This window comes from Triturus cristatus, chromosome 10 (genome assembly GCF_964204655.1).
Source record: "Triturus cristatus chromosome 10, aTriCri1.1, whole genome shotgun sequence".
In the NCBI taxonomy this organism is placed as follows: Eukaryota; Metazoa; Chordata; class Amphibia; order Caudata; family Salamandridae; genus Triturus; species Triturus cristatus.
Window position 1 is genome coordinate 1094177001 of NC_140593.1, and position 16104 is coordinate 1094193104.

The 16104-nt window shown below is 42.3% G+C and overlaps 1 protein-coding gene across 6 annotated transcripts in view; it reads right to left on the reverse strand.

The window, feature by feature from the left end:
- Positions 1-4623: 4623 nt before the first annotated feature.
- Positions 4624-16104, reverse strand: part of LOC146796628 (uncharacterized) — a 142201-nt gene continuing 130720 nt past the window's right edge. For all 6 annotated transcript variants that reach the window (XM_085629286.1, XM_085629292.1, XM_085629288.1 and 3 more), the window contains one exon: positions 4624-5907. In XM_085629286.1, the coding sequence (XP_085485412.1) occupies positions 4817-5899 (1083 nt within the window). In that variant the 5' untranslated portion in view covers positions 5900-5907 and the 3' untranslated portion in view covers positions 4624-4816. The remainder of the gene's footprint in view (positions 5908-16104) is intronic.

A 16104-nucleotide genomic window follows, 5' to 3' on the forward strand; every position in this document is an offset into this window, starting at 1 on the left:
ACATGTTATATTCACTTTATGCCATAAAATGCAACGGAATATTCAGGCCATTTTTATAAACAAATTTTTGCAAAAGATGCCAATGAAAGGTATTTACAAAAGATCTATACAACTTTTGACGTCATTATCTGGTACAAAGTGAAGCCATTTTTTCCTTCTGTGGTTACCTAGCAGGTAGAGGTTTGTGGTGCTACAATATATTCAGTGAACTCCAGCAAAGCCAGGGAGGAGTGAAATAAACCTCAGAGTCACTTCTCAATAAGGATTTTGGCAACCATTTTAGAGTGCTAGGGAATTAGACAAATTGATGTTATTGTCAGGAGAGAGTGGGGTTATTTTAAAATGCTCTACACCCAGTTTTCTGAGTCGCTTGTAATGGAGTTAAAAACACTTTTAATACTAGCAGCTGCAGCTCAGTGAAGCGCTTATCACTGAAATGTTTGGCCACATTCCTTCACTGAGAAATAGTGTCATTTTAGAATTGATTGTACTTTAAGTCTGAGTAACATGATGGAGAGGTCATTTTCTAAGAGAAATGGCACTTACGACAATCCATCTTTATATGGGGTACTGCAAATTTAGAATTAATAATTGCTTTTTTTCTCTTCTACCTTTAAAATCAGTTAATTTCCAATACATTTAAGGAGGATTTTAGCAAGTGCAGCATTCTTAGACAAACTTACAGGGAGCGTATTAATCCCTTCAAATCTAGTGCAGGATGGCTATCCTCTAAAACAGCAAGTTCCAACCAACTTGAAAAAGCATGAACTGGCCATTATCAAGAATCTAGCCAAGGATAACAGATTGACAATGAAGCCAGTGGATAAAGGTGGCGCCTTGGTGATTATGGATCGATCATTTTACGAAAACAGTGTTTTCATTCACTTACAGGATACTAACACCTACATCAAACTCGAAGAGGACCCAACATCATCATTCCAATCGCTTTTGACACAGATCTTAGATCATGCGGAGGAAATGTCTTGGATAACAAACAAAATACGTACTTTTCTTACAGTGTCACATCCCAGACGACCCAAGCTATACATGTTACCCAAGATACACAAAAATTTACAAAATCCACCGTTCAGACCTATCGTGTCTGGATGCGATTCGATCTTCACGCCAGCAGGCCAGTTAGTTGATCACTTTCTACAGAAGTTTGTACAATCATGGAAAAGTCACATCAAGGATACCACTCATTTTCTATCCCTTCTCAATAAAGTCAACAACTTCTCAGATTCATGGCTTCTTTGTTCAATAGATGTCACGGCTTTATATACATCAATACCACTGTTGGAAGGCCTAGAAGCCAGTGAATGGGCGCTACTTCAGCTAGAAGAAACTGCTGTAGACAAAGTTTTCATCATGGAGCTACTTACCTTCTGTCTCCAACACAGTTACCTCGAATGGAAGAGTGATTTTTATTTGCAGATCAGTGGCACATCCATGGGTTTTCCTGGCGCTCCAGCTTACGCCAACACGTTCATGGCCAAATTTGAAGATGATTACATTTTTTCTGACAGCATTTGGACGGATAACTTGGCATTCTTTGCCAGGTTCATTGATGACATCTTTTTAATTTGGAAAAATTCTGAAGACTTATTGACAGAACAAATCAGTCAACTAAACCAAAAGAATCCGCGAATCCAGTTCACATACAACATCAGCAATGAACAACTACCTTTTCTGGATGTACTAATAAAGAAAGAATCCAATTCTCTGGTCACGACAATTTATTCCAAACCCACAGACAGGAACAATCTTCTTCTCCACTCCAGTTTTCACCCCCCGTCATTGATTCGCAATCTTCCATATTCACAGTTGATCAGAACAAAAAGAATCATTTCCGACAACCAGCTTTTGGAACCATCACTTCAAAGACAAGTCGAGAAATTCAAACAGCGTGGTTATCCAGCATCAGTTTTGGAGGCAGCTGTTTCCAGAACCTCCACAAGAACGCGAGCTGAACTTCTTGTTCCCACAGAGAAAAATCCCCACAACCGACATGTGTTTGTTTCCACATTTTCTACGAGCTCTAGGCGCATTCGCCAGATTATCAGGAGAAGATGGGAGGTGCTAAAACAGGAACCAGATTTCAAAGATCTTTATTCTATTGAACCCATCTTTGCCTTTACCCGCAGTAAAAACATTAAAGACATTCTATCAACACCACCCACAAAGGAGCAAGATGAATTCAAGGGCATGCAAAAATGCTATAACTGTGTCAATTGCCACAACGTAATTACTGGCAGCGTCATCCATCATCCACGCTCTGGCAAAGCCATTAAACTCCGGTATACTGGCACCTGTGACAGCACAAACGTCGTCTACATCATCAAATGTCCCTGCGGTTCAATGTATGTTGGCAAAACCTCCCGAAAAATCAAAACTAGAATTTCAGAACACAAAAGTTCCATCCGCACCAAAAACCTCAAATCCCCTTTGTTTTCACATTGGTCAGAACATCACCACACCATCGCACAACTCAGATTCACCATACTAGAGATGATGCCCCGCAACACTCAAATCAACACAGAGAAACGACTCTCACAGAGAGAAGTTTGGTGGATCAAGTATTTACAGACTTTGATTCCATTTGGGCTCAATGACAGATTAGAGATGCAATGTTTTTTATAAAGTCACACCTTCTTTTTCTAAAAAATTACACTGTGTCCTTCTTGACTCATTATTGTCCCAGTTTCATTGTTAATGAGCATCAAGTATTAGCATCACCTTCAGATTGTACGTTTGTTTCAGACTGAACAATTCAATATATTCTACTATCTCACGGTGTTATATTTGTTATTTTTGTTTAGGCACTTCTGCATGCTAGCATTTCACATATAAGTGTTTCTTCACAGTCCGTCTCTCGTTTCCACACTTGTCAGGTTTCTTCAACTTCTCAGCGGTTTTTTCGTTTTTTATGATAAACGCACTCGCGTTATTCATATCACCCCACGGACATCGTTTCATCTTTTCTTTTCTTTCGTTTTTTCTTTTTGTGATAACTTTATTCTATACCAGCAACAGTCACACTTCAGACAGAGGTTTAGTGGTTAGTCCACTTTCGAGCTCTATTACGTTCGAGTGGGCGTTCTCACGCACACAGTTTCATTTAAACATTCGGCTAGTCAGTTTCCTGACCGCCGTTCCTTCCGGTGGTTTACACAGTTAGCAGCCCGTCGGCCGCATTGGTTTTTGCCTCAACACAGCAGTCCAGGACTCCATACTTTCTCACAGTGTACATGGCTCATGGGTAAGCCCTTGTTCCTTCCCTCCCCTTTTTCGTCCTGATCTTGAACTCTCGTTATTCACGGTTTTTCGTCACATTAGTCCTTCTTTTCGTTCATTTTACAGCTAGCCTGAGCAGCTCCACAATCGTGAACCCAGCGATAGACTGAGCCACATTAAGACAGCATTTCACAAACACGGCACAATAGTAAGTCGCTTAGCGTTTTTATCCATGCCATAATTTTTTCACTTTACCATACGTTGGCCTCAAATTACATTTGCTGTTTATCCCAGTGTCCTGCAGCCTTCGGCGCTTCTGGTTAACCCCGCATTGAAAGTCATCGTCAACTCGCTAATTAGTAAGAACCAGAGCATCGCTCGTTTCCTTCTGCTATGTTTCACGGGTGTCTTCCATTATAACATTAGTTATTTTTGGTACTTTTTGCACAATTCTTTCAGTTTCATTCACAAATCAGATTTATCAGTCTTTTTCCTCTCCTTCATAATAATTCATGTTTATATTGAATTGCCAGAGTTTGATTCAGGCCAGTTTAGAACCCTCTGTGCCTTGATACGCTGCATCATGTATATGTAGGACTATAAAATAATTACGTACTTGCATAGCAATGTTCTTCAATGTTGTTTTTTCTTGTTTTCATGTTTTCCAGCTGCCCCTGAAGAAGGGATGTGAATCATCCCGAAATGCATTGGGCTCGTTATTGATTGTCTACAGAATTGACGATACAATTCACTGCCTTAGAGCAGTTTACTGTTGACTGTATCATTTTGTTTCAATCACTTTAATGCTTGTAAAGAGTACAGTCAGTGTGTTTTTCATTCTTTTCAATACAATGAAATAGAAACAAATTAAGTGTTGATTGTTCATTAATTCGCAGTTTGAATACTTTTACTTTTTCCGACAACTACGTTCAAGTTGTTAAAGATTATTGCAGTTGTTACTTTTCTCCGCAGTGCACTCGGTATACTGGTGACTGTTCACCAGCAACATTGTAGTGTTGTATCCTCTAAAACACCCTCACTCCACTTTTATTTCATTGTGAGAACCATCTCAAATTACTTGTCTTCTACAGCAGGGATCCCTTGATTTAGACAATTGTGGCTTTCTTCCAGCCCATTGGTTCTCGTAATAATACATATGGGGAGAAACCAGACAAACCTACAGAATGTTCAGTTACTATTCATGAGATAGATTTACATGTAATTGATCTAAATGAGAAAATGCACATGGCTGCTTGTTATACTGAACTTCCTGAAAATGTCAGACATTTATTTTAAAGAAAATTGTGAGGGCACCTTTCATGCAAACATCCTTACCTATACAATACACAGTAAAATATTGACAGAAAAAAGTCAACAATTGGCACTTAGTTTTTCAAATAACTGTATAAATGTGCATAGCTTTTCTGCATATACTTATTTACAAAGTACATTCTTATGTTACTGTGAGTAAAATCGGTTGAAGCAGCCAAATGAAAGTAGAAGGTTAAACTAAAATTGGTAAAAAAGAAAGCTTTTCTTATTGCACTTGATTGCTTGTTGCCATTTCCTTGTACAAGAGCAGCTAGTCTTTGTGTTCCATATTATGGGCAGTCATAGCAAAATTTTCAGCTTCTTCTGGGTCTCCAGGGGCGTTTGTGATGTTGCCGGTTTCATCCGGTTTACACCATTGTGTGAGATAAGCCCACATTTGATGTACCAATTCCTTGCAAGGTCTATGAAGAAACAATATGATTAACAGACTTAAACAACTTTGACTAAACATCACAATTTCTGAAATGTTCATTACTAATTCATCTCTTATAGAACCACTTTGTCTCTGTAACTTGAACATTGTCCTCCTTAGTAACATCGTGTTATAAAACAGGCGACATGTAAACATAATTATAGAAATTGGCACCAACATTCTTCCGGCGTGGCTTATTTCCTTCCAGGTGAAGTCTTTGCTTCTGGATAGCTTTATGCATATCAGCATTAGAAGAATTGTATTGAATAATGAAGGAATTCCAAATCCTAAACAAAATTTGCCAATATCATATCTGGGTTCCGCATTTAGAGGATCTAGCTGGCAGTACGTTAGTTCATGGAGGTATGATACCGTACCTAGAAGGGCCACCACTGTCAAGGAACTGCAAAACGCAAACAGAAGTATGAGTAAAACACATAACAGGGGCCTTTGAGTTAATTTTATGAGAAGTGGATTGCTAGACATAGCCCCATTAAGCAAGAAAATAAAAATAAACATAACCTGAAGGAACTGAGTATTGAAGTAGCTGACATTAAAAAAGAAAGCTAGAACTCCACAGCTTAAATTTGAAATTTCCATATAACTCGGCCTAGCTATAACAGTAATTGAAAAAAGCAAGATAGTTACTTCAGTGATTGCCAGGCTCAACAGGCATAAATCAAGTTTTGAAAAGGATTTTTGTAGACTTTTGATTAGGGCGGTCAGGATGCATATTCCAGCTAACAAACCTATGGGAACAAATACAGCCATGTAGACGTGCATAACTCTTGAGATGATATTTTGGGATGCTATGATATCCTCAATGTCTGTCTGGGGGTCGATGTTTTGACTTGGGTAGGTTAGCCATGTTTTATCCTGTGAAATCTTCTCTGTTGATGATTCTTCCAGTGACAGGTTCATGTTGCAATCTAAAACATGCAAAAGAACAGGTTTGTTATTTTCAGTTTCACATTTAACTAGACTGACACATTTGTTGACGCTGTTATCTTAAAGTCCCTACAATGTTACTTATTTCTGAAAATTCCATTGTGTTATTAGATCTCCTTTCTTTTTTATGAAACATTTGTATCCCACCTTGCTTCCATGAAAGTAACTTCCTATAGTGATGACCCCTGCAGACATTTTAATGTCTGGTCCCTCCTCTAGTCTAACGTTTCTCTTCACTTTCTGAAATAGTCTTTGGCTTCTCGCTGTTTCACTTCAGTCTTCAAGTCCCATTAGCTTCTACTGCTTCAAAACAAAAGCTTAAATCTGGCTAATTTATGCACAATACCGGGGCTATCATATAACAGAAAATTCCTAGAAAGGTACAAAGCATCACATCTTACTTCTCACAAGCTTATTCCATTCTTTCTGCCATGTCATCAGGCAGAGTGTGGGACTAAGGGAGAACAAGACCCGAGCGTATCAGAGTGCTGTACAGAGATAAAGCCCCTATCCTGTTAGTAACACAGATAACAACTCATTAAATAATAAAAGGAATAACTAACTATGCACCGCCCATACCACATTGGGTGAGGAGAGGAAAACTCGCCTAGCTATAGTGGTATGTATCTAGCGTGAGGACATCCTCTATTCGAACCTTCTAGAGTCTTCAGTGTCCAAGCGATCAGGCCAGACAGATTTCTTACTCTTAACCCTACTCATATGCAGCATGACTCTATATATATATATATATATATATATATATATATATATATATATATATATATATATATGTATATATATATATATAAATATATATTATAAAGCCCTCTTCTTTTCCGCGCTTCTTCTCAGCCACGATAAAAAGAGCACGGACCACAGGATTCTTTTAAAATACCAGTTGATTTATTTCGGGATGACTCACACCAACAAAACGGCAGCCATTACGCGTTTCATCCCTTCATGGGGACTTGACATATATTCACTGAAAAAAACATATGTTTTACAGACGTTATAGTTAGGAATTACCATTTCAAAAACCTTTGAAATTCATAGGTTTCAGGGACGTTATAGTTAGTTGGACATTTGACTCATATAAAACCAGAGAAATTCACCTGTTATAGTTAGTTGAGCTAACTATAACTTGTGCGCCCGCATGCACTGTTGATGATGTCACATATTACATCACTCATGACATGGTCGGTGACATCACTGATGACATCACTGATGACATCTCAAATGACATCACTGATAACATCACTGATGACATCATCCAGTGAATGTGTGTTTCTGTAAAGTTTAAATATTTTTCATATATATCTATGCCAAGGTGTATTGAAGAATGAATGCATTTACAAGTGCCTGAAAGGATTATTTAGTAGGTGCGTGACTGACTGTATAAGTGAGTGATTGAACGGGTCTTACTGAATGCATGGGTTAGTGACTACACTGTGTGAAAGTCTGTATTAGTCTCTCAGTTGGTGTGTAAGCAACTCAATGGGTTGCTGAATAGCTACATGAGTATCTATATGGGTTATTGATTTGTTGTCTGAGTATCTGTATGCGTCCCTGAGTGTCTGTATGGGTGGGTAGGGGGGTGTATGACTCTGTGCATAGATGTCTGAGTGGGTCATTCATTGGTTGTATGGATTCAAACACGCTTCTGGGAAGGGCTGTATGGATGAGTTACTGTGTGTATGGGTGTGTTGGTGAGTGAATGAATGTCTCAGTGGTATATGTGTGACTAACTACATATGTTTTAAGGCACTATATGGGAGTGTTGGAGTATATAAATGACTATACATGAGAGTAAGTTATTTGAAGAGTTTGTGTATAAATGAGTGTCTGCTTGTATCAGTAATTGTATAAGACAGTAAATATGTGTTAGTATCTCTATAAATAAGTGATATGGTGTGTCTATAAATAACGGACTTGGTATGTATAACTGTATACATGAGTAAATGGATATGTGATTGATTCTTTGCATTACTGACTAGGTGTGTGTGAGTAACTCTATGGATGAGCGGTGGAGTGTGACTGCATGTATAGATGCATGAGCGCATATTATACTACTGTATTGATGAGTAACTACATGTATAAGTGACTGGATGTGTGTTTAGACCTAGGAAACAGTGAATGGTATGTAGTATATGGCACTGTTGTGTGTATAGTTTCAAAAATTGTAGTCTGCATTTTAGAATGGGTGTATCAAAGTTTATATTAGGGCATCAGTATGTGCATCAGATTATCACGTGGATGATGTCATCAGTGATGTCATTTGAGATGTCATCAGTGATGTAATTAGTAATGTCACCGACCATGTCATGAGTGATGTAATATGTGACATCATCAGCAGTGCATTGCGGGCGCGCAAGTTATAGTTAGCTCAACTAACTATAACAGGCGAATTTCTCTGGTTTTATACGAGTCAAATGTCCAACTAACTATTACGTCCCTGAAACCCATGTTTTTTTGTGTGAATTTCAAAGGTTTTTTAAATTCTAATTCCTAACTATAATGTCTCTAAAACCTATGGTTTTTTCAGTGAATTTCAAAGGTTTTTTAAATGCTAATTTCATATTTTAATGTTTATAAAACCTATATTTTTTCAATTGTTTTTGTAATATTTTGGAACTCTATTATGCTTCTTTTTTTTAACTTTAAAAATTAAGTAATGTTTTATATCTTCCCCCAAAAATATGTATATATATTTTTTTTCTTTTTTAGAAAACTGCACTTCCATACCGGTAATGTACCAAGCTCCATCACCACGGGAATCCTATCCGCCATATTGCTAAACTCGTAAAGGATGCGCATTTCGTATCCGACGGATTCATGGCACCGCGTTCCGCGTAACATCATATACGTATGAGTTCGCACCAGCTGCTACATAGGTATCCAACGGATACGCAGTACCAAGCCACGTGTTACGTCATGTACGTATGGGTTCGCGCCTGCTGCGCGTTGTGTATGCGACGAGTGCACGCTGCCAGGCCCTGTGTTACGTCATAGACGTATGGTGTTGCGCCGGGTACGCCATACCCTCGTTTTTTTTATGTCTCAAAACTATATCTAAGTAACTTTAAACTGTATATGAGCGCAAGCAATAATCTAAAATATTTTAAACATTTATATATTTCTAACTGTAATAAACTTATATTATGATAAATATATTTTCTCAAAATCTTGTCATGTGACCTTAAAAAAAAGCATTTGATTAGTTCATAACATTTCCTATTGTAACAGTTGGAGGACCCCACCCATTTTAGTCATTCTCTCTACAGCGTTTGATGAGACATATCCCTTCTGCTTAGAGAGCTTTTTTGAAAAGTTTTTTTGCTGTGCACACATATCTTCTACTAACACAACATGCAACGATCATCTTGATCAATATTCATGGTCTGTACATTAGCCTTCCACGTGTGATGGCCATGCATCTCAAATGTTACATCAAAAATCAAATGTGTGTTACACGATGCCCCTGGTGTGTGTGTGTGCACATTATTATGCTGCCTTTCGGTCTGGGTATTGCTGGCCCGAAGGGGTATCATCAGCCACGGGCAGATTGCACATCCTAGATCACATGTGACAAACAGTAAACAGTAATGTGTACATTTGTATTGCTGTATTCTCTGTGGTCAGGCTTTACCAGTATAGTAGTGTGTCATGTGTGAAACTTTCAGATTCACGTTTGGCATGCATTGCTTGACTATAATGAATGTTATCACTATTTATGACGTAGCCTCACTGCTGATCCTCCCTCCATCCGAGCACATTCACATGTGTGCGCTTCGCGATAGCAACACTTTCAATAATACCGCACACCATTGACATGAGTGTCTGTGCATATCCACAACCTTGACAACGACATGTGATGTTGGCCATTCAATGTTTTCGAACAGCATCTCATTAGCGATAGTTGCCGCCCTCACGGTACATGATACATTAATGTAAATTGCGCATTCTTCAATGTCAAAACTGCAACAGAAACACACATAAGTACACTTCCTGGCCAGGCAGGAACTGAACAACGCCCAGGTCCCCGGAACTATTATTCACATCCCTACGCTCGCCTGGCGTACGCAAGCCCAGCCCACTTTGCGTACGTATAAATAGGATAACAACGACGCCACATGTCCCAGTTCTTCTACACTGCCTCAGGTGATATGGCCGCATCCACCTCGCATATCACAATGCGCGATAAAAAAAGGGATCCATAAGGCGTACACCATCGTTGCAATCAACACTGCACCTGAATTGTGAACACTGCTGCCCATTGTGTTTGGACACACAACAATGACAGCAGGTGAGCTGTGGAACCTGGGTGCACAGGGGCTGCAATTGAGCGCGATGCTGCGGGAGGGGTGGGGTGCATCAGCCTGGGTGCGCAGGTACAAACAAGCGATATTGCCCTGCTTAATAATGTGTTCTCTGACCTCATTCAGTCACATGTCTGTCTCATTTTAAGGACCTGCTGGACCGTACTGTAGGCCTGAGCCAGCGGGCAGCGCTGCCCTACAGACACGTGTTGAGCGCAGTGCTGCGGGATGGGTGGGGTGCATCAGCCTGTGTGCAAAGGTGCGAACAACCGATGTTACCCTGCGTACCGATGTGATCTCTGACCTCATTCAGTCACATCTCTGTCTCATTTTAAGGACCTGCTGGACCGTACTGTAGGCCTGAGCCAGCGGGCAGCGCTGCCCTACAGACACGTGGCGTTGGCTTTTGGGGCACTGTAGTGAGCTGATTACTAAGTGTACATGCACACAGGCTTGCACCACTGCATTACACGCGCACATTATGCTTCTACCATGCGCTCTGTTCCTTTGTATGTGAATGTTGGCATAACATATTATTATTTAACCTTGTGTATTCTTGTGCACTTCAACTCCTCTTTGAACCACGATTACCACTAACAGTTCGAAGATCGTACTTCAAGAAGGAAGGATGCACTCAATTGGTGTTCTCTATTAATGTTGAAAGAAACCTTCATTTACCTCAAGACGTTTCCAACATTATATTTTTTCTCCCATTTTCAGACGCGGGGTTAGTGGAGCCAAAATGGGCGGAGCGGGTGCTCACCCCGTGATGATGCCCTGGGCATTCTGACGCCTTCCACCGTGGTATCAAGACACCGTCCCCGACCGGAGACCTGCTGGGCCACCCTGATAGCGGCACCCTGGAGTTGGAGCTCGCACCGGCAAGTCCTTGGACACACCGGTTGTGGCAGGTGAGCAGTCAAGCCTCGGCACACTGGAGCTGCAATTGAGCACAGAGTGGAGAAAGGGGCTGGGGTGCAGCAGCCTGGGTGCACAGGTGCAGGCAAGCGATGTTGCCATAGATAATAATGTAATATATGGCCTCATTCATATCTGTTTCATTTTAAGGACTTGCTGGACCGCACTCTTTCTCGCGGACCCCAGCGTCCCAGACACACCGATGACGGGAGGTGAACATTGAGGGCTGGGTGCAGTAGGCTGGCGCTCTGTCTCCTCCTCCCTCTGTTCTCTTCACTCTCCCTCCCCTTCTCCCTTCCACCCACTCGCTCCCTGTTCCATTTTCACTTTCCTCTGTTCATTCTCACTACCTTTCTTTTTCTCTTAGATATGGCACACATACTTATGTTTCTTTTTTGTCCTGCAGGTTTTGTACGCTGCTTCCGGAGGAGTCCCACCCACTTCTTTCATGTTTTACTGTTGTTCGAATAAAGTTACATTTCCATTTATTTGTGTTGTGTTAATAAAAGTTTTTTTTTACCAATAAATAACTGAGTGTATGGGTCTTCTTTTTCTGACAACACTTGTCTGTAGTTTATTGTGAAAATCGATGGTTGATAGTAGGTTATAAGGGAAATTTTGTTTAATTTTCCGGTGCACCTACCAAATATAAACCAACAGACTATTACATAAATGAAGCCTGGGTAATTGTACAAAGGGCAAGAGTTCTATGAGTGTATCACTTTATAACACCATGAGTACTGCCCGTGTGATTTCAGAACCAATAAGGCACTGCCAAGGCCACCGAGGCTTCAAGGACTGGCGAGGCCCACCCTGCATATTTAAATAAAGCCCGGAGGTTGCCGATCCTCGGTCCTGAGTTGGCCTCGAAGCCCCCCGAACAATTTGTAAACAATACAGGTGTCGATCCCCTAGCCTACGAAACGTCTCTGTGCCCTCCCGTGCCAAATTTACATGTGAGATTAAGATCCCCAGTGCTGCAGAGACCCCGCAATATAATAATAGGATTGGCCCCGGAACATCACCCACCAGTGGGCTCATTTAAATGAACGGGTGAGACCCCGCTTCATTTTTTTTCTCTCCATTTTTACCATCCGGTTCCGCTTTATTGAAACGATATGAGGTTTTCCTCCTCTCGCTTCAACGAGGCAAACAAGAATTTACTATCACAGGGTGCAAGCAATGCTCCCGCCCTGTAATAGCAAACATAAATGTCCCGCGCTTGCACACCCCGGGACATTGGATGACCTGCGCCTGGGAGGTGGCGCTCCATGGGACCATGATGCTTTGTTTAATGCATAACTACAGAATTAGTATAAACGCATACTAACACTACTTGCACACGTGTGGTACAGCAACCAGAGTGTAGTGAAGAGGCAAAGGAAGCCCAAAATAAAAAAATATAAATCAGAGGTAGGATCACATAGTTCGATCAGCCGACGACCCTGGGATGAGTCTAAACAGATTCACCAAGAAAACGGGTCTTCAGCACAACGCAAGCAAGCACAAAATCTTGGTGAGTGCTGCCTTCTTTTCACCTTCTCCCGCTCGTTGCCAAATTTATGTAGTGATCAGGAAGACAGCAGTGGATCTGATAAGTAGATTTATTGCAGGAAAAGAACACAGCTTAAACAGCCACCAACAGGACCAGACACCAAGGCATCTGTCTTCTCCAGCACTGTGTACAGACTCCCCAAGATTCCCCTCATAACAGCCCTACCTTCTAACATTACATACTTACATTATAGTATCATTACATACTAAAATTGTACTATGACTTACATTGAAATAGTACACAGAGCACATCACTTTACAGCAATGAGCTCACGGTTTAATCCCCGAGTCTTCAGACCAGTAGGGGTGAGTAGTTTGCTTCCCACTCCCTGTATAGTATAAATGCATACTAACACTACTTACAGTTATACTACAGCGGGCAGTATGCTACAGCGCCCACAGCCAATCACTTTACAACAATCAGCTCGGTTTGATCCCTGAGTCTTCACACCGGTAGGCGTGAGTACTTCGCTTCCCACTTCCGGTATAGTATAAACGCATGGTAGAGCTCAGTAGTTCGCTTCCCACTCCCTGTATGGTATAAACGCCTACTAACACTACTACCACAGGTATCCTACAAACACCAGAGCACATCACTTTACAACAATGACCTCCCGGTTTAGGCTCTAGGTTTCATACCCGACTGTAGCAGCATCTCATCTCAGCACCATGTCACTCTGAGCAACACCGCACTTTCAGACCGGTAGGTGTGACTATTTCGCTTCGCACTCTCCCACAGAGGTTACAGTGCTCCTATCCTCCTGTTTCCTACTCTTTTCGCCCTTTTTCCCCCTTACTCGCTTCAATGGAATCACAAAATGGTGGCCAACTCTTCCTAGTTGCAACCGCTCACAGTGCTCACAACCAATAAGCAGCAAGCTCGTGCTCGTAACGCCTCAGCCAATCAGATGGCAGAATTCCCAAATATCGATATCCGTAAATTTTTATATTTCTCCAAAACTACTGAACGGATTTACACCAAATAAACATAAGCGTGCTTTCTAGACCAAGACCCTTCTCCCAGCCAAATTTGGGGCAATTCCGTTCACCCGTTCGACCTGTAGCCTTGTCTAAAGTTTCCTATGGAAATTAAAATGGAGAAAACACGTTTTGGGACCCCCCTTTTTTTCGGCCCCCCTTGACAAATCACCCCCCCAAACTTCCCACATAGGAGCTGATATGAACAAAGAATTAGTTGGGAAAATTTCATTAAGATTCATCAAACGACGACAAAGTTATAAGCAAATCAAAAAATGTTCTTCCTATGGAAACTTGGTCCTAACTATAACTACCTACTGGCGACCGCCAGTAGGTAATATATATATATATATATACATACACACACATATACATAAATAGATATAATTTTCAAAACATAAAAAAACTAAAAAACTAAATATATACTACCTACTGGTGACCTAGTTAGGATCTTGTTTATATTCAAAAAGCGTTTTTTCTTTTGCCAATATCTTTTGGCGCCGTTCAATAAATCTTTGCAAATTTTAAAAAATTTCAATACTAATGCCCTGCTCAGGTCAGCTCCTGTCTTGAAAGTTTGGGGGTGATTTGTCAAGCGGGGGCCGAGAAAAAAGGGGGTCCCAAAACGTGTTTTCTCCATGTTCATTTCCATAGGAAACTTTTGTTGCAGCTACAGCCTGAACTGCTGAACGGAATGGTAGCTCTTTGTCCAGAGTGCACTCTTTGCTTTAAATGGTGTAAATCCGTTCAGTAGTTGCTGAGAAATTGATATTTAAAAACATATTAGTATCTGGTGACCGCGGTGGATCCGCGAACCCTCCCGACCACGAGCTGACTTCTGATTGCTGGCAACACTTCAAACCAGGAAGTGTTGGCAGCCATCTTGTGACTGGGTTGAATGGAGTCACAAGAAAAAAGGTAAAAAAAAACAAGAAAAGGGGGCAGGATAGAAACACCCTGACCCCCTTAGCCTGTCAGGGAGTCCCACAGGGACCCTGAGGGCCCAAAAAAGCATTTTTTTAAATTTGCGGCTGGATTTGCGTGGGGTCCGCCAAAAATGTGTTTAAAAGATGAAGTGCGGCCTCCGGCACTTTGTTTTCTTGAAGCTCGGGTGGGCCAGGTCCCAGAGGCAATGTTTAATTATGGTGCAGGGGCCCGTGAGGGGACAGCCACCTCCCCAGGGCTTTGTTTAAATAAAATGTGTGGGGGGGATTGCGGGGCCCCATAAAGCCCCAAATACCACCACCTCCCAGGGGCTTTATTTTTAAATTAAAAAAGGTGTGGGGGGGGGCTCCTGCTAATTAATGTTAATTAACATACGGGGGTCCGTTGTGGACCCCCAGCCCCGGGGACCGCCACCTCCCCAGGGCTATCTACAAGATGGGAGGGGGCAGTGCAGCCCCCTTCTGGAACCCTTTGTGGCTCTTGGGACCGCCACCCCCCAAGGCTATCTACAAGATAGGAGGGGGTAGCGTGGCCCCCTTCTGGCGCCCTTTGTGGCCCTTGGGAACGCCACCCCCCCAGGGCCAGGCCCAGCAATGTCCTGGGGTGCCCACCCATGGGACATTGCAGTTTACTATGGCAGGAGGGCGGCCACATGGGCTCCCTCCAAAATAAAAAAAAAAAGGCTGGGCAGGCCTGGGGATGGGGTCCCCAGGGCCAAAAGTGGCTCATGAAAGGGGGCCACGCGGCATCCCTTCCATCATTTTTTTTTAATAAAGCAAATGCCGGGCCTCGGGTCACCGGGGCCAAAATTGGCCTGAGGAGGGGGGGCCCCCTCCCCTAAAATATAAAATCATAAAGAAAGGTCTAGCCCCTGGGGATGGGGCCCCGGGGCCAAAATCAGCCTAGGGAGTGAGGGCGCACCTACCTCGCCTTTTATTGTTTTTTTTAAAATGAAAAATGGGTCAGGCCGCGGGAGATGGGGTCCCCAGGACCCAAATGGGACAAGGAGGCCACACAGGCCCCCTTCTTAAAATAAGAAAAAAATAAACCGGCAACTCGCCAGAGGCCCCACCCCATCCCTGCACTGCTCTACAAATGCACGTGCTCTAGATTGGGTCCCCTTCGATCCTAAGGGTCCTTAGGGGGCGACTAGCCCAGCAGGTACCTCCAGTACATCCCACACAGTGGGATTGCTGAGAGGTAGTCTGAGGCCACGCCCCTTTTTACACCACTCTGCAAACGCGCCTCTTGGCGCACTGCTGGTGGGGCGATGAGGTCCCCTTGCTGTGTGGGACTTACTGGAGGTAATAGGAGGGGTAGTTGGCCCCCAAGGATGTCCTTGGGGGCCAACTACCCCTCCTGTTACCTCTAGTAAGTCCCACACAGTGGGATTGATAAGAGGTCTTCAGAGGCCACGCCCCCCTTTCTCCAGCACACTGCAAACGCCTCTCCTGGCAAACTACTGGT